Genomic DNA, 21631 nt, shown 5'->3' on the forward strand with positions numbered 1-21631 from the left:
GCTGGTCGTGCCCATTGTCAGTGCCCTGGAGTCACCGATACACGAGCGTTCTGGTACGCGACCCGACGCCACTTTCCATCAAACCTGCTTCACGGTCCCGCCTGCGAGGCTCCTACCTGCGATGCACCGAGACCTTGCCGCCTGCAACCACGGACTCAGGCAGTCGGACATCGTCATTCGCTTCAGAGCATGAAGGGAGGTCGAAGTGCAACGCCGCCTCCTCGAACGCGCATCGTCTCCCCAACCTGCTGCGCTAAACTCCTTTCGCGAAAGTGGCAGAGAGAAGGACCAGAGCAGACGGTGTCGGACATGTCGAGCCCGTGCGGCCGGACAGCCCGTCTTGCAATCACATGCCTCTCCTGCATGGCGTTCATGTGTTGGATTGCGATGCAAGCGGGCAGCGAGAACAACTGTGTCGAGCGTGTCGGCTGTTGGCTTTGTCGAGGAAGCCTCAGCCAATGCGGTGGTGGTGACGTGAAGTGAGGTTCTGCTTCAAGCTACGTATTCCATTAGCGGGCCCAAACTTTCTATCACGCCGCTCAGTGATGTTGATTTCTCCAAGAGCTGCGGTCACCAGTGAAGGTTGACTCCGCCTGCTTCATAACGGCTCGGCCAATGTCATCCACTGCACAATCTCTTCACTGTTGCTTGCGGACATCCCAACCTCACCATCATCGCTCGCTGTAGGGAAGACCACTCGGAGCTCGCCTGTCGCCATTGGCTCACACGTCCAAAGCGATGGTTTGCTGAGATGGCAGGTTGGCAGAGAGCGCAGCGTCAGAACCAGCACCCCGCAGATGTGGAGCTTCTGCATCAGCCCAGAGCTCAACTTCATCCGCAGCACCTTTCATCAATGCTCGCCCGTGCCTTTGTTCGAACCCGACTGTCGAATCTCAGACCAGCCGCACGAACCATGGCGAGCAACACAGCCCTCGAGCGCTACAAATTGATCTTCTTCGCTCCGCCGCAAGACCTGCCAAAGATCAAAGAAGCCATCTTCGCAGCAGGTGCAGGTCGATATCCCGGACCTGGAGGATATACAGAATGTGGCTTTGCAACTCCTGGAGTTGGGCAATTCAGGCCTGGCGATTGTGCAAATCCGCACATCGGTGAGAAAGGCAGAGTGGAAGAGGTAGGGGAGGTGCGGTTCGAGACCATCTGCGTTGGTACCGATGTCGCGAGGGCGGCTGTCGAGGCATTGAAGAAGTAATGTCATCGCTTTTGGTGCAGGTCAAGCAGTATGCTGACGACTGAAAAGGGCCCACCCGTATGAAGAAGCTGCATACGAGGTGTACAAGATGGAACCATTTTAGTCATACTCATGAGGATCTCCGCTCGCTCCTGCTATCAATGCGTACGAATTGCCTTTCGAACATGGTACCCGCTGCTGCTCAACCGCTGCGTTTTGTGCTTCGTAAGTCGCGATGCATCTCGTTAAGATATCGTGGTAGTTGCCTCGGCGCTCTGATGGAGCGTTGTTTCAAACACGGACGTCTTCAATAACCCATCACAACCATTCATTCAACTTCATCGCGAACACCCGCACATAGGTCCATTGCTCAGTATAATATCGCAAACCAAGGACTTCAAGGCAACCCCGCTCAAGATGTCTCACCCCAGATACGCTGATCCCACCAACGAGGAGCCTTTCCAAACCATCAAGCTGATGCTCGAGCGCCATCATTCAGTCGCAGAATTCCAAAACTACTTGTATTCATGCCTCGAGCCTCGACAGCTTGCGGGTGCGGCACGATACGTCCTTCATGCCCTGGACTACTACGGAATTCTCAGGCATACCGTTTCAGTTCGTGCTCAACAGATGGGAGTTATGCCATTGGTATGGGGTCTCCCAGAGATGCACTATGGTTGTGATCCTGCCAGTGGTGATGAGAGTACGGTTCTAGAGCGCATGGTCACGATGTACAGTACAACTCAAACAATCCGCGCGAATATTTCATGGCTGTATGAGCAGATCGAACAGTATGAGCAGAGACAGAGAGCTGCTGGCCACTTCAGTGGTGGTTATGGAAACCAAGGAGGCCCATCGTACGAGTTCAATGGAAATTGGCGGGGCTATTCAAATCAGGAGGATAGCAATCGGGGAGGCGCATCACACCGAATGAACAGAAATTGGCGTGAAAATTGGCGGGGCTCTTCAGATCAGGATGATAGCAATCGGGCTGGTCCTTCACACCAAGTCAATGGAAACCAGCCAGGCTCTTCAGATCAAGTCCATACTAATCGGCGAGGCTTTTCGGAGGAGTCGGGCGGTGTGCCCCTCGATGCGACGACCCCTAACTCAACAGCTTCGGATCCAGCGGACGAGCATGGCCGCCAAATCCCTCGAAACCCAAGTCCGGCTTGAGGGGGAGATCGGAGCCTTTGATGTAGGGCTGAGCACTGGAGAGTGAAGGAAGCAGCTGAGAAGATTTGCACAGCTCTCGCGCTTGCGCTGGGGCAAAGCATATCGTTCAGCATCGCACACATCATGGGAAGACTATTCCGAAGGACACACGCAGCAACAGTTGGTGGGAAAGACATCACTCGCTTGAGGGTAACATTGGCTTGAGAAATATCGATACCTGTATGGCAGCACTTGAGCGTATCAAATGGTACCATGTCACTTCACTAAATCTTTAGTCGACTGGGCACCCGTTCAGTCTTCCACAGCCATCATTTCCACTCGCAATTCGTTAGAGATGTGGCTCGTGAGGCGCAATCCAAGAGCTGGTTCCACGTCGTCAAGCAGGCAACCAATACAGCCGACCTGTCAACCTCCAACATCAACGATCGTCCTCAGCGATATGGTGCAATCGTTAAGTCGGCAGACTGTCTGCCGCTCGGCTATGGACTGCAGCCGAAACAGGATAGAAGCCGTGTTCGGCTTCATCTTTTGTTTACCCTGTCCCATCCGCATTCGTTGCAGGGCAATTGTTTTTGTCTTGTGTTTCTCCCGTCCTGCATTTGGAAAACCCTTCCATGCAGCGGACCAGCTTTTTGCTACGAGTACCTTCCTTTTGAATACGTCCTGGTCATGGTTCAGATTTGATATTTGATCTTGTCACATGGTTTGCAACGATCGTCCTCAGCGAATTGGTGCAGTCGGTAAGTCGTCAGACTTTCTGACGCTCGAAAACAGAGTGCCTTGGATACTGAACAGAAGCCTGTTCTGCTTTCCTTGGAATGCGCATACTTCCCTTTCGCTGGCGATTGATTGTTTTTGCCTTTTACCTTTGTCCCTTTCTTCGCAGTTGCCAACATGTCCGAAGAAACCACGAGTTCGATCATATCTTTATACCTACAAATCTTGTCGTTCCCGATCTCTTATTCAGCTTTCATGTATGATCTAGACGCTGGAGCTCGTAACGATCGTCCTGAGCGAATTGGTGCAGTCGGTAAGTCGTCAGGAAATGCTGATGCCCGATGTCATCGGTCCGTGGCGCTGATCGAAGACAATTTGGTTCTCTGTCTTTGACGTCTCCGTGGATGATCTCACCGCGTTGCAGTGCGATTGCTTTTTGCCTTTTGCTCGGGTTGTTCCATTGGGTCGCAGTGGATCTTTGAAATTCAAATAACGGCCAGAATTATGTCGGTGCCTTCAATCTTTTCCCTCTAGTTTTGGTTCTCTCGCGATCGTGATCCGGACTTGAAATATGGCCCGATGGAATAACTTCTTAGCGATTGTCTCCGGCTAGGTGACCCACTCAGTAAGTCATCAGCTTTCCATTGAATTGCTTGATCGGGGACCAGATGCTTTCCAACGACGAAGCTGATGGGTTCGTCCAAAAAGTAGAATATTCGGTCGCTCACGCTCTCTGGCTGAAGATGATTGCTTTTGCTTTTTACAACTCATTCTGGCAGCAGGTAGCACACAATGTCATATGGCTTCTTAGCAGAAAAACGGAAAGCGAGGTTGAATGTTTGATCTTTTTGAGGCTGTACAATCATTTTACCGCACGCCTATCTCCAATGCGGTGAACGACGAATCAGCTTCTTCTCAGATGCGAGTCAGCGCGAATGAACATCTTTCATCGGCACTCTACCAATACCTTAATTCTGTTCTTTGCTCAGGCATCTCAACATCACAACCAGGGGGGTATATCCAAGTCAAAACCCGCCTCCAACCTGCAGTCACTCATCCCATCATCATTAGTCGCCTTCCGCACACCTAATCCACATCATCGTCACCACCACTAGTACCCGCAGGCACCGCTTTACTAGGGTAGAAGTCGATTTTCCCGCCCGGCTGCAGGACTCCAGAGCGATCGTACATGCTCCTCGCTCGCAGGAATGGATCCAATTTCCAATAATTTTCCGCAAGACGTTGTGCTATCCGTGGTCGACCTTCGCCTTTATCTTCATTATGTATCCACGCCTGTGTCTCCTGTTCGTAAGATTTCACCAGTTCCTGTCTTTCGGCAAGTAGCTTGTCACGCGAGGCAGTGTCTTGAATCTGGGTGTCTTCATTAGGTTGAGGCTCCGGGTAGCTGTAAGTGTAGTCTTCATCGCCGCCAAGTTCTTTCATAATGCGGTCTCTGGGGATAAATTCTTCAAGTTCGTTGACGTTTGAGGCGAAGTGGACTTTGGACGCCACGACGGGATCGAGCCAGCCGCGGATGATCTTCCAGATGCCTTGGAAGATCCAAGGGGATTTGTACACGACCACGCTGCCGAGAGATTCTGGATAATTCGCTTCGAAGCACTTGATCATGAATTTCACAGGAGTATAGTCCATGTTGGCCATGGAGAAGTCTGTCATGTCGAAAACGATGGTCTGCCGCGAATCTACGTTAGCTGTGCACCTCTATGCATTAGGCCCACTGCACTTACCGCCGTGTCGACTGGGGGTCGGAGCAACATCCGCGCAGTCTCTATCGTGTACACGGTATATCTCTCCAGACTCTTCTCGCTCTGCTCACCCTGGCGATGCAGCCGGACCCTCACGTAACAGCACGGTCTGCCGTCTTTATCAGTCCCGTGCAAGAAGCTCTTGCCCATTCTCAGCTGCGCCAGGAAATCCTCTCCCTCCTTCTTTTCGGCAGCATTTGAGCTTTGGCTCTCGCGCAAAGCATGCCCTTCACCCTTGATCATGATGTCGTCATCCACATGCATTTCCACGAGACGCCAGTGCATGGTCGAGATGAGCATGATCAGAGCTGCCTGGACGTCCCATTTACGAGCTCGCAGGAAACGGAGAAGAAGCGCGTCGGGGTCATCGTGTTTGGAGAAGGACCATAACGCAGCGCGGATCTGCTCGGGCGCGAGAGATTTAAGCGCCTGCTCGTACTCCTTGGTCTGGCCGTGCTTGTCGTTGGTCACACCCTCTGCCTCATCCGCCTTGTCCTTCTTGCTGCTGCGCCATGAGGAGAATCTCGATTTTTTCTTGGTATCCTCTACCTCTGGCTTGACTTCTGTGGACGTCCTTGGTGGGGCGGGCGTTGTGCCGTTGGTCGCGTGCTCAATTCCCGCAATGTCAGAGAGGGCAATCCACATCTCTTTGAGCTTCGTCTCTTGTTCGGCCGTCAGATTTCCGGGTCTTCCGGGCGCATCTCCGTACGGCGCCATGTCTGGGTCGATGGATCCCGCGCTTGGGGCCTCGTCCGATACTGGTGTAGCTGAAGATGATGGTTGCGAGTATTGTATGCCGATATATGCAACTCCAACAGAGATGATGCCAGCGACGGCGAGATTCGTCAAACTGACCGCGCTATGCTTAGGCGACGAGGATGTAGGCGGCTGTGTCGTTAGTTTGCATGCGTAAGATGAAGTGTGGGACCCGCGTTGAGTAATGAATGAGCGCGTGGGCGCGGAGACGACGGAGTATCGACAAGAATGGCGGAGGACGACAGGGCGGCGGAGCGCAGAGGACATGGAGAGGGACGGGAGGACGGAAGGTGGATGGAGGATGAAAATATCGAAAATGGACAGCTCCAATTCACTTCTCAGTCAGCACATCCTCGTTCGTTCCTTGTACGAGCAGAGCAATGACGCTGATCGCAATCCGGACCGGACCCCTCGCCAAGCCCCTCCCACCAAACAACACGTCTTCCCACACTCCAACACGCGTCGCAACGCTCACCGCGCCATTGATCCATCCCGGATCTTTTCCATCACCATCATGGCCACCACCGCTACTCCTGGAACTGATGACACGCGCCAGCGCTCCGCGTCGCATTCTCGCACGCGATCCGGCGCAATTCCTTCACGACCCACGACACCCCTCCGTCCACCATCTCGCACCTCTCTCCGAGCTTCCCAATCAACACCTACCGCAGGCTCCAACCTCGGCACGGATTCCCACCCACTTTCGACACTCGAATCATCCTTTGGCGAGCTCTCGGACGCTATGGCCGATCTAGAAGCCAACATGATGCACCTACAACTCCTCAACGACAGTATCAGCCGTTTCAACGAAAACTTCGGTGCTTTCCTTTACGGCATGAACATGACTGCTTTCTGCGTGGACTTTCCCGAAGCTCCGATTCCGCAAAGTTATACGCGACACAAGGGCGATTATAATCCATTGGATGACTCGCCGTTTCGTCTGGATGCTGCTGGACAGGGTGCTGGCACGGGAAGAAGGGAAGGTGATATAGAGGCGACGTTTATGACGAGTGATACAAGTGGCTTCGTGGAGAATCCCGAACCGAGTACGATCAAGAAGAGTGCAGCAAGTAGTAGCAAATTCAGCTCTGTGCCGGGGAGTATGAGTAGGCCAGGGCAGTTCAACCCACGAGGGAGAGGGGCGAACGCGGGTGCCGGGAGGGGAGGTGCTGCTGGTAGAGGCACTGCTGCCGCGGGACGGGCTCGTGGAAGTGGTATTGCTAGAGGTGCAAGCACAGGGCGAGGGGGTGTTGGCGGAACGAGGGGCAGCGGCATCGCGAGAGGCGTGGGCAGAGGCAGGGGTGCCAAGTGATGACAGTCTTATGAAGATTGAGGAATATCGTCGAACAGGTCTCGCACATCACTCAAACTCGCCATGCACAGCAGGCGACTCTGGACTCGGGCGCTCACAAGGCAAGCGTGGAGTTCGCGTCTTGCGGCGACTCAGCTTCGTCTCCTGGACAGTGAGGGAGAGCGCAAAAGACAAATGTTATGAACACCCGAATACCTGTCGCCGTTGTGTCCTGTAAGCCTGGCTATTACTGTCGTTTGTTGGTTCGCTCTGGACTACACCATGCCAATCTTCCGACTTTCCAGGCGCTCATCCCAGAAGCCACTGAAATGCCTTCTGCCGATCCTCTCTGAACTTTGCCGCTTGCTGCAATTGCGGTGCATCGAAGTCGAACCCATGTGGCACACCTGGATAGACATCCACACGCGTGTCGACACCCGCTTTAGCCAACTCCCGAGCATAGAGCAACGAGTCGTCGCGCAGCGGGTCGAGCCCGTACACATGCAATTGCGTCTTCGGCAGACCCTGATGACCCGACTCCCAGAGCAGTGGACTGAATAGTTGTGATGACTGGTTTGGTTTGTAGAAGGCTGTTGAAGAACGTCAGAAACGGCTCGTTCACACCCGCAGGTTGACAAAGGGGAACCTTCATTCTGGACTTACAGTACGCTGTCACCAGGCCTTCCTTGTTGAACATTCCTGGAGCATCTGCGTTCTGTTCCAGGGAATGATAGTCTTTTTTGAGCGCTTCTGGCACGGCTTCAAAACCGACGGTGAGGGGACAATTGAGCCAGATGGCTGTCAGAGGCGGCGAGGCCTTCGTGTCGCGCGCCATGTGGGAAAGAACCGCAGCGATATTGCCTCCTGCTGAGGACCCACCAAGGAGGAAGCCTTTTTTGAGATCAGCCCCGAGGGAGGACGCCTTGCGCACGGCCTGCGGAGAGCGCACGGATTAATGAGCGGCATCAAACATGGAAATATTCGGAATTTGATACCCATATCAACGCATCCAAGCCATCGTTGACTGCCTGAGGGTATGGATTCTCTGGTGCCAGGCGATAGCCGACGCTGATGACAGTGGCGTTGTGGTGCTGAACGAGAGTCACTGCTGCAGGTGCTTCCATCTCCGGGTCGCCCACTCTGCTATACGTTAGCCACCTTTTCGAAGAAGGAACACTAGCTCGCCTACACGAACCCTCCTCCATGAAAGAGGACAGCCAAAGGTCCGGAAGTCGGCGTACTCGGCTTGTACAATACAGCTGGGATAAGATGGCCATCCTTAGCTGTGATCCAATGCTTCTCTTGCGCCACGCCGGTCCTATCGATTTGCTGAAGCCGGGCTTTGTGCTGCATCATCGCCATCGTCACTCGCACGCGTAGGTGCTGGGAAGGATCTGACGGAAGTGGAGAGCTGGGGGTAGCAGTCTCGAGGAACTGTTGACACTCTCAGTGTTACAGACAGTAGCTCAGTTCAGTGTATGGTCATGACTGACCTTTTTGTACTCGGGATCAATCTCAGCGTAGCTGGGCCACGAGCTTGAATCCAAGTGTGCCATGATTGCTCGTGTATCGTGTTGTTATGATGAAGTGTTATGATCAAGGAAATGACATGGAAACAACATTCTCTGATCGATGATGCAGGAGCAGTGACCTGTATTTACTACTGACATGAGGCAGTCACAGCCTGAAGTCCCGTCCATGCGAGAAGGATGCCTCCTCCATTCGTAACATGAAGTCGTGGTGGGGATCTCGAGTATGAGCGACACTCCATCGTTCAAGCTCCATGCTCGTCAATGTACTCTTGCAGGAAGACCATTGAAGTCAGCTACTGCGAACAAGACAGCACGTCTCGAACATGATGATGGGTGCTGGACAGAAGAGGACTTGGCGGGGTCAGGTCCGCAGTAGCACTTGCTCCCTCCGAAGCTCTTCCAGCTCCCCGGTCTGGTCGGCTGATATCGTGCGTCGGATGCGCGGGACAGATAAGAGGATCAGATCTGCCGACATGGGCAAGAAGTTCGGGCGGCGAGGTGTGTGAGAAGAAGCAAGCGCCACAATGGAACAGCAGCAGGCTTCGTCGCCGAGATGCTGCCTCGCATCATCATGCAAACCTCATCCAAGCAAGCTGCCGCCCTCCACCCCGCCTTCTGTCTCATCACCGAAAATGTGCTTTGTGGCCCATTGACCGACTACCTCGTCCTTCATTGATGGCACTGCCTCATCTAGGTCACTGACCTGTAGCCCACTGCCCAACATGGATCGCGACGCGCTCCCGTCGCCGCAGACGGCAGAGCAGCCAAGCGCGTCACCAGCCAGGACGACCTTCCTCGAACCCGAATATCAAACTGCAGAGCCTGAGCCTTCAGATGCTGGCACCCACCACTCCGACCACGATGGCGACGACGATGGAGATCGTGCGAGCTCCGCTCACATCCGGATGGAGAGCCCGCAGCCGCGACCGCGACCTGGAATGCCCAAGCGAAACACATTCAAAGGTGGAAGTGCCAAGAACATGCAAGAGGCATTGCGGATAGCGAGAAGAAGAGAGGAGCAAGAGACACTACTGGGCGATCACGAAGAGGCAGATGATGATGGATGTTATCCCCCACGAAAGAACGATGATCCCAGAGCACCGAACCCACACAGTTCACTGCCTGTTTATACAACGATACATAAGATCAGACGGCTCGTCATCGCCAGCATAGGTAGGCTTCCGCTGTTCTCTCATTCCTCCTGCATGTAGCTGACGTAGCTGTACGTAGACGATCCATATAGCAGCGAGCAGCTGAAGAGTCCCAGAATGAACGTCGCCGTGGTCCGGCCACTAGTAGACCATCTTTACGACCCGGACGATGTCTCGGTGGTATTCTGCTTATTGGTGAATCGAGTTCAATTCTTACGCGAACAGTCGTATCAGGCGCACCACAACACCGTCAACGTCACCAGAGCGCATCTATGCGAGCTCGTAGCAGCTCGAATATTACGGCGTTTCGACGAAGATCATGAAGGCAGAATGGGTCTTTTGACACTAGCCAATGTCTTGGTTGCAGGCTTCGAGCCATTTCAGAACGCACCTCGGGAAGTTGCTCGTGAGCATCGCACAGAACTGCACTGGACAATAAGATGGCATTTGGCGAGACCCGAATACCAGCGAATGCTGACTGCATTGGAAGTTGCCATCGTCTCAGAAGCCAAGAGCTTTCTGAGCGCTTCGGCATGCCAGAAGATCGTGGAGAATGTGTATCGCGGGCGGATCATCTACACTCCTACCTCGTTCATCGACATCATCCCAGACCATTACAAGAACCGCGGAATCACACTGTACGATCCGCGAAGGGCGCCTATCCTAAATCAGTACCGGCTGATAGTCCCTCGGACGAGAAACATCATCGAAGGGTGCCAGTTCGTTATATTACTTGTTCTCTATGTCGCGACAATGCTCAGCAAGTCACGGACATTCGGACGACAACATACCCAATTCACCAAAATGGAACTGGTCTTCATCATCTACGCCATTGGCTGGAACTTGGACGAGTTGGCTTCAATATGCGAGCACGGCTGGACAGTGCATACTGAAAATCTCTGGTCTTTCCTCGACATCACATTCGTGCTCATATTCAGCGTCTATTTCTGCACGCGCATGCACGGCCTAGTGCAGAACGATCCCACGATTGGCTGGCTGGCAGAAGATATTCTCGCTATGGCAGCGCCCGTCCTCCTTCCGCGATTAGCGTTCTGCTTGATGCCGGAGAACATGCTCTTCATCTCCTTGCGAGCCATGATGTCCGACTTCACCTTCTTAACAGTTATTGCCTGTTGGTGCTTCGGCGGCTTCATCCTCGCAATGTGGTGGTTGTCCGAAACGCAAGAGGGTTTCCTCACTCATACTGTCCTCACTATCTCGAAATGGATGCTCTGGATTTGGTTTGGTCTGGATGGGACCGGCATTCAACGCAGTGTCGAGATGCACTGGTTCCTGGGACCTTTGCTGATGATCACATTCGCTTTCCTAGGCAACACGCTTTTCTTGACGATCCTTGTGGCCATGCTTTCGAATACTTACAACAGCTTGTCCAGAAACGCTACAGCCGAGATTCAATTTCGACGTGCTGTTCTCACATTCGAAGGCGTCAAATCAGATTCGCTTTTCGCTTATCGTCCACCAACAAATGTCCTCGCATTCATGACGCTGCTCCCGCTCAAGTTCGTCCTCACACCACGATGGTTTCACAAAGTCAACATCACAGCAGTCCGCGTGCTGAACGCACCGATCCTCTTGCTGATATCCTGGTACGAACGCCGCTATCTCTGGAAACGCGCCCGTTTCCTCTCCCCTCCTCGCAAACACACCTGGCTCAGCATGTGGGAGCGTTTCGGAGCGCATGGAGACTTGCAAGCCGTATTCGACGCAGACCCTCCACAGGAGATCTTGGATGAAATGGACGACGTCGATGAAGTGCTTACGGGAGACTTGTATGATGGGTTAGACTATTTGAGCGCTTTGCGGGCACGACGAGGTTCTAGGAGTGGCTTTAGCGAGGCGAGTGGCGTTTTTGGTTTTTCGAGGTCAAGGAGCAGGATGAATGGGTTTAGGAGGAGAGGCACGAGAGGTACGGTGGGGACTACGGGGACAAATGGGGAGGAAGGAGAATTGCCTATTCCAGATCCCGACGATACTGCGCAAAGGATTGATGGTGAGGCGGTGTAGGAACAGTTTCAGTACAAGGAGATTTGTATTACTAGTTCTCTGCTGCGAGAACTCGTTTTCTGGACGCGCACAGGATGTGTCTGTCCCTGTCGTATCGCGCCACTGCGCAGTTCAAGTGCAGCCTCGCAATATACAATTCCTCAAGTCAGACCGCGCTGACTGTGATCAAGTCCTCGATCTCTTCGAAACATGCCTCCAGGTCAATTCCAATAGCCAACGTCAGTACCGGCTCGGCCTCCTCGTAAGCCCAATCACTCCTCATCCAACATCCTGAACTTCTTGTCCTTCAGATCGAATTCCTCCATCAACCCCTCGATCAACTCGGCCTTCATTTCCTGCGCCTTGGTCTCCTGCTCAGCAACAAACTGCTCGCTTGCCTCGCTCTTCTCACTAACGGCTTCCGACCAACCCGCCTGTCTCTCCTCGAACGCAAGCGCAATGTGCACTTCCACCACAAACTTGACCTGATCCGCCAAGTGATGGAGAAACGCCAAATCCCTGGCGACTTGACGCATGCTATCCATTTCAAGGATGCTTTCTGGCTCGAAGTAGTCGAAATGGATGACACAGACTTTCACGAACTTTGGGACGTTTTGCGTGTAGTCATCCTTCAGGCCCCAAAGACCCGTTGATTCAAGATCGAATTTGGCCCAGGTAAATTGCCACCATTCCATCTTGAGGTTGAGGCCGAATTGGAATGTGGACTCGAGGACTGGCGTTGCCTCAGAGCGAATTTGGTGGTTTACGAGGAGGGGGGCACTGCTGAATTTGCAATGGTCGCAGTGGCACCCGTAGATGCGGCGGGTGGAGATGGCGGTCGACGGCGTGGTGTTGGCGAGGTCTGTGGAGATTTTGGCAGGAGTCAAGCGGCAAGTCTGCTCTGCGGGATGGCATTTCGCGATAATACCAGGAGAAGGAGTGAAGAGGTCTTCGTAGATTTGGAGGCGGATCTCTGCTGGGAGGCGCATGAAGCCTTTCAGTCTCGATTCTGCTGGCGCCTCTTGGGTGCCGGACTTGCTGTTGTCGACTGCAGTATCGAGGACAGTGCTGGCTGTGGTGGCTGCGCCCACAGCCACGTTCGAGTCCGCGCTTTGAGACTCGAGAGGGGAGTCCATGATGGTCTTGTTGTCGAGGTTCATGTTCGTGCTGCGGCTATATTGACAGGTTGATGAGACTGAAAGCCAATGATGCTGTTGCGTTAAAAATCCAGTTGCTGACCGAGCGTGGATTGAAGTGGCTGGAGAGTGAATGAGTTCTTGTCCGGTGGTTCAAGCTGCGGCTTGGCATGCATGTGCCAAACGCTTCACTTTTCTTTGGAAAGAGCGATAGAGCTAAGTTGCCATTGCAAATCTCAATGGCGCTCTTACCACCTGCATATATACACGATCTTTCTGATGCTTGTATACCTCTTCATTGAAAAAGGCACTCAAAAGTGCTGAAGTGAGAAGAAGTTCGCTGTTCACACACAGGTTGTGGCAGAAACAACGAAGGAAGAAGGGAGGTACGTTCGTGCGAGGGAAGACGCGAAAGGCAAACATGCACAAACAGCAACAAAGACTTCTGATGGCACAGAGTCTCGCTGAAGCACCAGAGACGCTCGCACGCAGTGCTTAATGCTCGTTGCAAAGAGATCTCTCTGCTTGCATGCGTTCTTGCAACCTCCTCTAAATTGCAGAAATTTCAGCTCCTGATTCTGGTTTTACCATGTTAGGGAGTGCTCGAGCATGTCCCTGGTTCTCGAACATACCTGCATTTTCGAGGTTGACGTGACAGTCGACCTGGTCCATTTTCGACCGAATACTCGGTGATCGAAGCACCTCTGCTGAAAAGCAGAGTTTGTGATGGGTTAGAAATAGCATTGCTCCAGATCTACCGACCTAATGCAATGCTTTTCATCTTCTGGAAATCGGGATACCCAAGCCCGGTCACCTAGACCAATCGTTAGAAGCGACTTATCTCAACAATCTGTCCCACCGATTGATTCATTGTCAAATGGGATACTGCCGACCGCAAGCTCTCCAACCCGCCCGAAGAATGATCAACTTAACAATAAAACGCGCGTTTGCTTACCGGATCCCAACCAACAGTAGCATCCCAGCTCGCATAGGGAATAATTCCTGCTCCAGGGACCGGCTGACCGGTTTGGAGGTTGATGCCACTGCAGCCTATGGAGCCGCCACGGATGACATCGACAAGGCTGTTTCTAGCGTTGGCGTATAACCATGGATTCGCAAACCCAATTGCAGGCAGGCCAGCCTGGAAGCGAGCGTCGTTCAAGAGGGCGAAAATTGCGGCCACTTGAGGGGCAGCGGCGGAAGTTCCAGCACCCGGTCTGACGGTACCGTTGAGAACGCGAGGAAAACTAAACGCAGGACATCAGCGCGAAGAGATACTTGCATCGATATTGCAAGAGGGTGGAGTCTTACAGCGGAGAAAAGCTGTGGCCCGCAATATCTGGGATGCCACGACCAGCGAAATTCGCATATTCGTTCGATGAGTAATAAATCTTAGCCTCAGAGTTGATACCTTTGTCAAGGTAGGTGTATACGGCATCTTCCTGGTACCAAGGTGTTGGGAAATAGTCGCTGAAACCTCCACCACTGGAGTTCCACGCTTCTATATTCTCGAAGAAGTTCGTGCCACCAACGGCGGTGACATACGGACAGGTTGTAGGAAACTGCGGAGTGAATTCTGCAGCCCCATCATTGCCGTTCGCGAGGCACACCGCACCGACACCCTCATCTCCAGTAGAATGAAGGACGGTACGTCCGCGGAGACCCAGCATGCCAATCATGTTGCAGACACGCTTTGCGTAGTACTTGGGGACAGTATTTTCGTGATCACCATAGCTGCTTGTGATGACCCAGGGTAATTCTGAGTTAGGCAGTGACAGAAGATGTGTGTAGAATTGGAGATACGGCTCATTCGTATTCTTGGAAATATTCGGCAACAAAAGATCCGGAATGAAAGGTGGTAGACCACGAACGTTGTACGAATCGATGGGAAGGCCGTCTGCGAGACTCACAATGCTCTGGATATCCAAGTTTGCTTCACGTGGAAGCGCGACTTCTGGATCTTGGTTGTCGATGGCACCGTTGAGCAGGGTCACTGTAAAGTTCTGAGGCGCGATGCTGAAGAGACTCTCAAATTGCTCAAGATCTGAGTAGCTTGCCGACTGGTTGAGGAAGTTTCCAAAGCCGATATTGCTTCCGGAATGGGGATCAGCTTGGTAATTGCCAATGTTGTAGAGCTTTTGCAGGCAAGTTGGAGTCAACAGGGCCATGTCATCTGTCTGGTTGTCTCGCATCGGCACCGTGAAGAGTCTGAGGCAAGACTCTGCCCATCCATCATCATTCGTGGATGGTTCTTGACGATCAGCTTGTCCGTGGGCTTTCGGGCCACCGAAGTAAGTGGTTGGAGACACAAAGTCAATATATGGAATCAGGTCATCCGGCAGGGAGTACTGCGCAGTGCGCAATTTGTCCTCAAAATCGTCCGTATAAAGCTGGAAGTTGGCGGAAAGCATTTCGTTCGCTAATTCGATCGTGGTATCAAAGCAAACCGTATGTCCGTCCGAGGTGATGGAAGTTGCCCCATTTTTTTCAAGCCAACCTGTTACGACTTCAGCGGACTCTTTCGATGGAGCGAAAAGCTTGTTGATATCTTCGAGGTCGAGGTATTGGCCGTACTGTGGACTTCCAGGATCAGAAACCTCCTTCAAAGTAGATTCGAGCTGATCGAGGTTTGAGTACGACAGAGCGATTTGCAGGTGGATAGTGCTGTTATCGGGAACCGACTGCGAGCTTTTCTTCCATCCGTACGGCAATGTTGAGAGCTGTTCGTGGATGGCAGCGAAAGTAGGCACAGCCAATGTTAGGAGAGCGGATTTGCTCAGCATAATCACTACTGCGATTGCTGGTGGATGTGCAGCATTGAAGTCGAAGGATGGTTCATGTGGCCGGTCTGCCCTGATCGCGTGCCAGAGAAGTCACCCGCAAGTAATCGCTACTGCCAGGGCACACAGAAAGTAGTCAGACAGTGGTTCAACCGAAGCTTTCTTGCTCGATTGTCTGCCACTGTGCCTGTTGCAGCAACTCGGTGGTCTGTTCGCCCACGCACGCTCTCTCCAATATGCAGGGATGGAAATGCTAATTCGTAACTTAATTTCGTATGTTGTTTCGAAGATTCGAAGCCCTCACCCATGCGTCTCTGTGTAGAAGGACATGAAAGAATGAACTGCACCAGTTCGTACAGTGTCTGCACGCATCGTGAGTACAAGCAGTCTAGTATGGTTGAGAACAAACTGCATAACCAAGGTCCAAGGCGATACATGGTTCAGCCCTTTAAAGTTCCTCTTCCATCTGCTAAAGTTTCCCAGATCACTAAGTCAAGTATCATACTTTTCGCAGGTTGCACAGTGCACACGATGCTGGGACCGACCTTGAAATTTCTGCTCATGTTATGGAGTGTACCGTACACAAAATTCCACGGTGCTGACACCGGCGCTTTGTTACTTGAGTATGTGATGGTATGAAAAGCGGTAAGAAGTCGTGCGTCTTGCATGTCGTAAAAGCAGACCCATCCATGGCGAAGACTGTTCCATGTTAGCTCGACCAGGCGCCATCATACTTTCGTAAACATCTTCTCGCATTGTCGTTTCCGTGAAACATTAAGGTAACCCCAACCCCGACTTCGCAGCAAATACTTTCATGCAACCAATTCCCCCAAAAATTACACTCCGCTCCCTTCATCCAGAATCCCACTCACACCAACATAATCATTCCACGCCGAGCATGTGTCGTTCAATTTCTCCTCATCATACAACGCAGCAACCTCATCATATCGCTCAATGAATTGCAGTGCAAAACCTTCTTCGGTATGCCAGCCAATATCTATAATAGCACGATATGTTAGCGATCGCAGGCCCACACAAGCGGGTAGAATTTGTTGCACTTACGACAGTGACACAGCCAAGCACCTGGGTTATCCGTGTAGAACGCAATAACCACATATCCCGAAGCCGGCAACATGGTCACATCTCTCCGGATAGGATTCGTAGTTTGCAGAGTAGGTGCAGCAGACTCGTATGTTCCTGTACCCTGGGCGAGTTGATAGAAGTCATGGCCGTGAAGATGGATAGGATGAGGAACAGCGTTCGTGGTCTCGATGATGATGACCGACCAGGTGTTTGCTTCAGGCAATTCGATGACGCCAGAAGATGTGGCCCACGTGGTTTCATTATTCAGAATTTGAAGGGCTGATGGGTTGGCCCATTCTACTTGCATGGAGGTGCCGCCGATATACCCTAAATTGACATGAGATGTTAGCATCGGGCGGCGTGATAGACTTGTCATAGTCGAGTTTGGCTTGCTCACATTTGAATAGCTTCGCTGAGTTTCTGCTGACACTAACAGCGAGATCATCTTCGATTGCTGCTGAAGTCGACGCATCGAGCGATAGATATGGTACGAGGTTCTTGGAAGTTTCTCCAAAGCAGTCGAGTTGGTCGTAGACTTGGCTGCTGGTCTCAGGGGTGCCTGTGCTGGAATCGTAATGAATGACGCCTTTGATGTCGTCGCTGTTGTCATTATCCGAGCAGAAGGAGTCTGGTACAGCGCGTAACCAGAAGTCCGAGGCGACATCGCCTTGATCGGCAGTGATAACGATATCGTAACGCTGTCCCATACCAATGCTCAGTCGATCTGTGGTGTACGGCACAATAGGCACAAAGTCAGCTGCAATGACTGTGAGGGTGTGGTTGTCGATGCTGAAGTCCCAGTGGGTGTCAATCGCGGCGTTGACAAGACGGAGAAGGTATGTGGATCCAGATATGAGGCTCGTCTCCCAGCGGGAACCAAGGTCACCCCATGCATTTGTGCCGTTGATCAGGCCGGTATCCAGCGTTGGTGGTCCTATGTGACAAGTCAGTGACCAGATGGACGTTGCGGTACGATGGAATATGCTAACCAGAAGTCTGAGCATAGCTGTAAAGCGAATCCACTGTGTCATGATCCCAATCGGCGAGGAGCATTACCCCGATCTCCTCGTCGTAGTTTGCAGTCGCAGGTCCATGGATAACAATACCGCCAAAGACTCCTTCCCATGCTTGTAAGGAGTAGTGAGAATGATACCATGAAGTCCCATATTGAGTAGCTCGCCTGTAGTATGTTTAGTATGCTGGGTTCCAGTCAAACTTTCAGGGCTCGCACTTGCCAAGTGTATGTGATGGAATCTCCTGGCGCGGTTGGACATTGTGTGATGGAGGGGACGCCATCCTCCTGATTAGTATAGTTCTGCCTGATGCCATGAAAGTGAATTCCCGTGCCATTGTTGGTCAAGCTGTTCGTTACATGCACCACAAAGGTATCGCCCCAGTTCCCTTCCAGTGTTGGCCCGGGCACCGAGCCGTTGATCGAAAGTACAACTCGTTCGACCCCATCTGGAGCAAGTGTCGTGTTCGTAACCTCGAACCAGTATTCTCTAGTAACGCCAGTGTCGGGAACTTCGTCGTACCAGTTCGTGTTCAAGTCGTAGTCACACCAGACACTTCGATCTTCGGCCGTATTTCCATCGCAGCTGTCCCGCTGCACGATGGCCGAGAAGTCAGGACGCTGAACAGAGAGAGCACCAACAACGCTCGCAGCACAGGCAATGAACTTGAGGACCTGCATCTCGGCCAATGGTAAAAATTCTCAACGAGATGATGGGAATGAAGGCGATCTCAGTGCTGCGTGCGCATGCTAATGTACTTTACCAATGGAAGGCAAAGCATTGGGTTGCACGCGCACGCTCTGCTCCATTGCATCGTAATCGGATCTTCCATCCAGTCTCCACGATCCTATTGTGGGCAAAAGATAAGAATAGCTTGGTGACGATGATCCTTACAAGCGGGCCTACTTCGCAGAGCCATATTGCACAAAAGCGGACAACCAGGTGGGCTCCAAATGTGGAGCGAGCCTCTTCTGATATCTTCAACGCTAGAAGAAGTGATGTTTTCGGTCTCGCATTCGATCAGTGTCCACTCTTTCCGCCCACCTCTGCCGATGAAATGCCTTCCAGAGTTACGTTTCAATGATGACTTTGCTGTCTTGGCGCACAGCTGTTACTGAAGTATTCAGCCCTGCTTGAACTGGTGAGGCTCCAAGACGACAAGCCTGACCGAGCATACTTAACGAGTGCTTGTTGAAGGTTAACAGAAGCTGCGCTGCGCAGTTGCTCCACTCATTGCGAATTCCCTCGCTTGGATGCATTGTACGGTTTCCGGTAGTACGCGGCCACTGCTTGGAAGCTGACGTTCTTTCGGGCGTATTCGTAGCAGCCATTGCTTGAATTCAAACAGGTTGCTCGCGTACTGCTAGTTGCAGATGCAGCTGCGCGCTCGGCAAACCGAATCCGCATCATCCACAACTGCAAATCGAAATGCAAGCAGAAGTAGGCTTGCGAGGCCTGGTCAAAATCAATAGCGTGGAGAAATTTTTCTGATGGTCTATAGTTTGCTGCATAGGACGCTGTGCCGCGGTATGAGCATACGACCGCATTGCGGCACCAATCGAAGCTAATGCTAGAATTTTCCGATCGATCCAGATTATCGTTGGCTAAGTCTTTATGGTCGTGTCATTCATGTCTAAATGTAGGCATTGCGACCAGTGACTACTGGTGCGGTGGTGAGGCGATTTGACGCTACTGGATAGCCCCTCGATCCACACGGAGAAAACTGTGTCCAATGCGTCTCCACATCTAGTCATAGACACTCGGGGACGCCGTGCAACCAACGGAGTCGTGTCCGATAGCAACGGAGGCGCGGAGGTACAGCCCATATGCGTTCAAGCTGGTGTCGCTCGGTCGTAGGAGACGTTCATCCTGATGGCGATCTTGTTGATATGACGCGTTCAGCGGCGAATACGGCAGTATGTGGGTTCAGAGGCGTCAGTGATCTGGTGGGCCACGAACCAATATCAAGAGACCATGAAGCCGGCAGCCGAATCGCATGGCAATAAGCCTCATGAGCAACCTATGGGAACTCCCGTCGATGTAGAAGGTCGCGCGCGGTTCTCGTGGCGCCAGTGCACGAGCGGAGCATCGCTTAGGATCCGCAGTCGAGTGCAACGCCACGCAAGCGTCCGACGAAGTCGGCTGAACTTCTCCAGCATGTGGTCGGTGGCTTGCGGCCTGGGTGTGTCTAAAACGACGCGTCGCGGCGACCACTTTTGTCGAGGAAAGACTGCCCATAACTCCTGCTTCGGGAAGCGCCCTACAGCGAACTTGTCTTGAGCATTTCTCCTTGCTCCGCTTGGCCGCACACCTTTGCCTGCTTGCATCATGCTTTGTACCAACTTCAAGACTCTGGCCGGCCTAGCCTTGAGCGTCGTGGGCGCTCTTGGAAGCGACTCCGCCCTCTGGGCCTATGGTGTTGGCATTCATGGGATGCCTCTCTTCTACAGCGATGGTCGGTGTTGGGATGCGCTGTTTGACCACCGCGGTTGCTAATCAATGGTGTCCAGGATTTGCATATCTTGGCCATGAGGCGCCCGCCGATGCCCAGGTGTCCACGAACGTATCCTGTAAGTCAATGTCACAGCCGTACTTGCCTGGCATTTGAATTGCGCAGAGATGGCCATTCACGCATTCTGAAATTCAGTAGTTACGGTCTCAGATGATGGAAGCTTTACCGCCAACCCCGTCAATTCGACAGTGACCGACTGGACGTCGCCCAAGCTTACGATCGACAACAACCCTGGGGCTCTGTCACCAGTCAGCTTTACTTCTGGAGACAATTCGAGCTTGACCACCAGTGGTTTCGACCTATGGGGAACTCTCCTCATTTGGGTCAGCAGCGAGGGTGCTGTACGTTGCGCGATAAGCCCCCACACAGTCTCTGCTCAGCTGATCGTGCAACAGGTGGACATCAAATGGTATGCTGAGCCAGTCGATGCTTACAACAGGACATGGGCTCTGAAATGGAACGTTGACAACACCATCGGCAACCAATCCATACCCATTGCGCTCAAAACGCTGCCACCTTCCAGTCAGAGGCGACGGAGATAGATTGCGACTGTTGCCTTGATTCTGCTCGAAGCGGCCATTGCAGGGGCGTCAGATGCTGAAGAGCGTCGGATATGTGGTTTCACTGTTGTATAGAGATCGATATCACGTTCGTCATGGTTAAAGGGTAATCCAAGACATTCGTGTTCCGCTTTGCCAGCATTGGCTGAAATGGGTGCCAAGACCATAGATATGCGGCACTCTGATGCGTTCGAGCACAAATGCTCGCTGTGATTTTCAGCTTGTCTTGTAGAATTGACTTTGCAGGTCCGAGAGCCATTTTTCGCAGTCAGCCTGAACTGGATATATGTTGATTCTCTGATACCGTTCATATGACATGTCGACACGGAGTCACCCCGGCGCAGGCAGTCTTGGAGATTTCCAGGAGGAACCATGTATGCCATGCATTGCAGTCAAAGGCTCAAGAGATGGAGGGCTCATGACAAGAAGAGTCGAAGTCGTGGTGGACGCGTCAAGGCGACAGCATTGCTGGTGTTGTTGTCGCGGGTAGTTCGCGCTGTGCCAATCAGAGACGCGGGGAAAGAACGACGCAGCCAATGACGTCGCGGGATCTGGACTGTCGTTTTGGAGAAAATGCGGATCACGAATCAGGCTCCGAAGTGCCCAGAACAGTGGTTCGGCTTGGAAGGCGAGTCTCACATCACCAGGATGCAATGTCACTCGACCGCATGTGTCTGCCTTGCGAGCCTCGGCCATCGCGCTCGCAATCGGTCTTGGGAGACGCCGACGTCCGCTTTGTCGGGCATGTGAAGCAGCAGTCGAGACGGCGATGAAAGCGCACAAAGAGCAGAATTGCGTTGCCTGATCAGACGTGCCGAGGACGATCAAAAGTAACACCTCCCTTCATTGGGACGACCAGTCGGTTGCGGGGCTTTCCATACGTCCACGCTGGGCTACGATCATCGCCCACCCAATTTCCAAGCCACGCTGGAACGAGCCGTGTACTAACTATATGCTGCGTGCTG

The 21631-nt window shown here is 52.6% G+C and overlaps 10 protein-coding genes across 11 annotated transcripts; 5 read left to right on the top strand and 5 right to left on the bottom strand.

The window, feature by feature from the left end:
* Positions 1–913: 913 nt before the first annotated feature.
* CKM354_000177800 (uncharacterized protein) lies at positions 914–1313 on the top strand (the record flags this gene model as incomplete). The annotated part of the gene is made up of 2 exons (XM_044796911.1): positions 914–1206; positions 1259–1313. The coding sequence occupies 2 exons, from the start codon at positions 914–916 to the stop codon at positions 1311–1313; spliced, it is 348 nt and encodes a 115-aa protein (XP_044652846.1).
* A 293-nt stretch (positions 1314–1606) lies between these two features.
* CKM354_000177900 (uncharacterized protein) lies at positions 1607–2365 on the top strand (the record flags this gene model as incomplete). Its single annotated transcript, XM_044796912.1, has 1 exon — positions 1607–2365. The coding sequence occupies one exon, from the start codon at positions 1607–1609 to the stop codon at positions 2363–2365; it is 759 nt and encodes a 252-aa protein (XP_044652847.1).
* A 1803-nt stretch (positions 2366–4168) lies between these two features.
* CKM354_000178000 (uncharacterized protein) lies at positions 4169–5565 on the bottom strand (the record flags this gene model as incomplete). Its single annotated transcript, XM_044796913.1, has 2 exons — positions 4169–4774; positions 4831–5565. The coding sequence occupies 2 exons, from the start codon at positions 5563–5565 to the stop codon at positions 4169–4171; spliced, it is 1341 nt and encodes a 446-aa protein (XP_044652848.1).
* A 553-nt stretch (positions 5566–6118) lies between these two features.
* Positions 6119–6916, top strand: CKM354_000178100 (uncharacterized protein; the record flags this gene model as incomplete). Its single annotated transcript, XM_044796914.1, has 1 exon — positions 6119–6916. One exon carries the CDS (start codon positions 6119–6121, stop codon positions 6914–6916), a length of 798 nt encoding a protein of 265 aa, XP_044652849.1.
* A 288-nt stretch (positions 6917–7204) lies between these two features.
* On the bottom strand, positions 7205–8451 carry CKM354_000178200 (uncharacterized protein; the record flags this gene model as incomplete). Its single annotated transcript, XM_044796915.1, has 5 exons — positions 7205–7485; positions 7559–7829; positions 7891–8035; positions 8085–8329; positions 8389–8451. The coding sequence occupies 5 exons, from the start codon at positions 8449–8451 to the stop codon at positions 7205–7207; spliced, it is 1005 nt and encodes a 334-aa protein (XP_044652850.1).
* A 698-nt stretch (positions 8452–9149) lies between these two features.
* On the top strand, positions 9150–11603 carry CKM354_000178300 (uncharacterized protein; the record flags this gene model as incomplete). The annotated part of the gene is made up of 2 exons (XM_044796916.1): positions 9150–9600; positions 9658–11603. The coding sequence occupies 2 exons, from the start codon at positions 9150–9152 to the stop codon at positions 11601–11603; spliced, it is 2397 nt and encodes a 798-aa protein (XP_044652851.1).
* Positions 11604–11854: 251 nt separating this feature from the next.
* On the bottom strand, positions 11855–12742 carry CKM354_000178400 (uncharacterized protein; the record flags this gene model as incomplete). Its single annotated transcript, XM_044796917.1, has 1 exon — positions 11855–12742. The coding sequence occupies one exon, from the start codon at positions 12740–12742 to the stop codon at positions 11855–11857; it is 888 nt and encodes a 295-aa protein (XP_044652852.1).
* A 525-nt stretch (positions 12743–13267) lies between these two features.
* CKM354_000178500 (uncharacterized protein) lies at positions 13268–15501 on the bottom strand (the record flags this gene model as incomplete). Its single annotated transcript, XM_044796918.1, has 5 exons — positions 13268–13296; positions 13351–13425; positions 13481–13532; positions 13674–13965; positions 14030–15501. The coding sequence occupies 5 exons, from the start codon at positions 15499–15501 to the stop codon at positions 13268–13270; spliced, it is 1920 nt and encodes a 639-aa protein (XP_044652853.1).
* An 833-nt stretch (positions 15502–16334) lies between these two features.
* On the bottom strand, positions 16335–18274 carry CKM354_000178600 (uncharacterized protein; the record flags this gene model as incomplete). Its single annotated transcript, XM_044796919.1, has 5 exons — positions 16335–16495; positions 16561–16908; positions 16979–17515; positions 17571–17761; positions 17817–18274. 5 exons carry the CDS (start codon positions 18272–18274, stop codon positions 16335–16337), a joined length of 1695 nt encoding a protein of 564 aa, XP_044652854.1.
* Positions 18275–19922: 1648 nt separating this feature from the next.
* Positions 19923–20648, top strand: CKM354_000178700 (uncharacterized protein; the record flags this gene model as incomplete). Of its 2 annotated transcripts, none has more annotated exons than XM_044796920.1 (4): positions 19923–20049; positions 20105–20164; positions 20242–20447; positions 20502–20648. In XM_044796920.1, the coding sequence occupies 4 exons, from the start codon at positions 19923–19925 to the stop codon at positions 20646–20648; spliced, it is 540 nt and encodes a 179-aa protein (XP_044652855.1). The 2 variants fall into 2 exon arrangements, with proteins under 2 accessions (XP_044652855.1, XP_044652856.1); XM_044796921.1 differs by having other exon boundaries at positions 20245–20447.
* Between the last annotated feature and the right edge of the window lie 983 nt (positions 20649–21631).

Source organism: Cercospora kikuchii (genome assembly GCF_019650295.1).
Source record: "Cercospora kikuchii DNA, contig_00001, whole genome shotgun sequence".
Taxonomy (NCBI): domain Eukaryota; kingdom Fungi; phylum Ascomycota; class Dothideomycetes; order Mycosphaerellales; family Mycosphaerellaceae; genus Cercospora; species Cercospora kikuchii.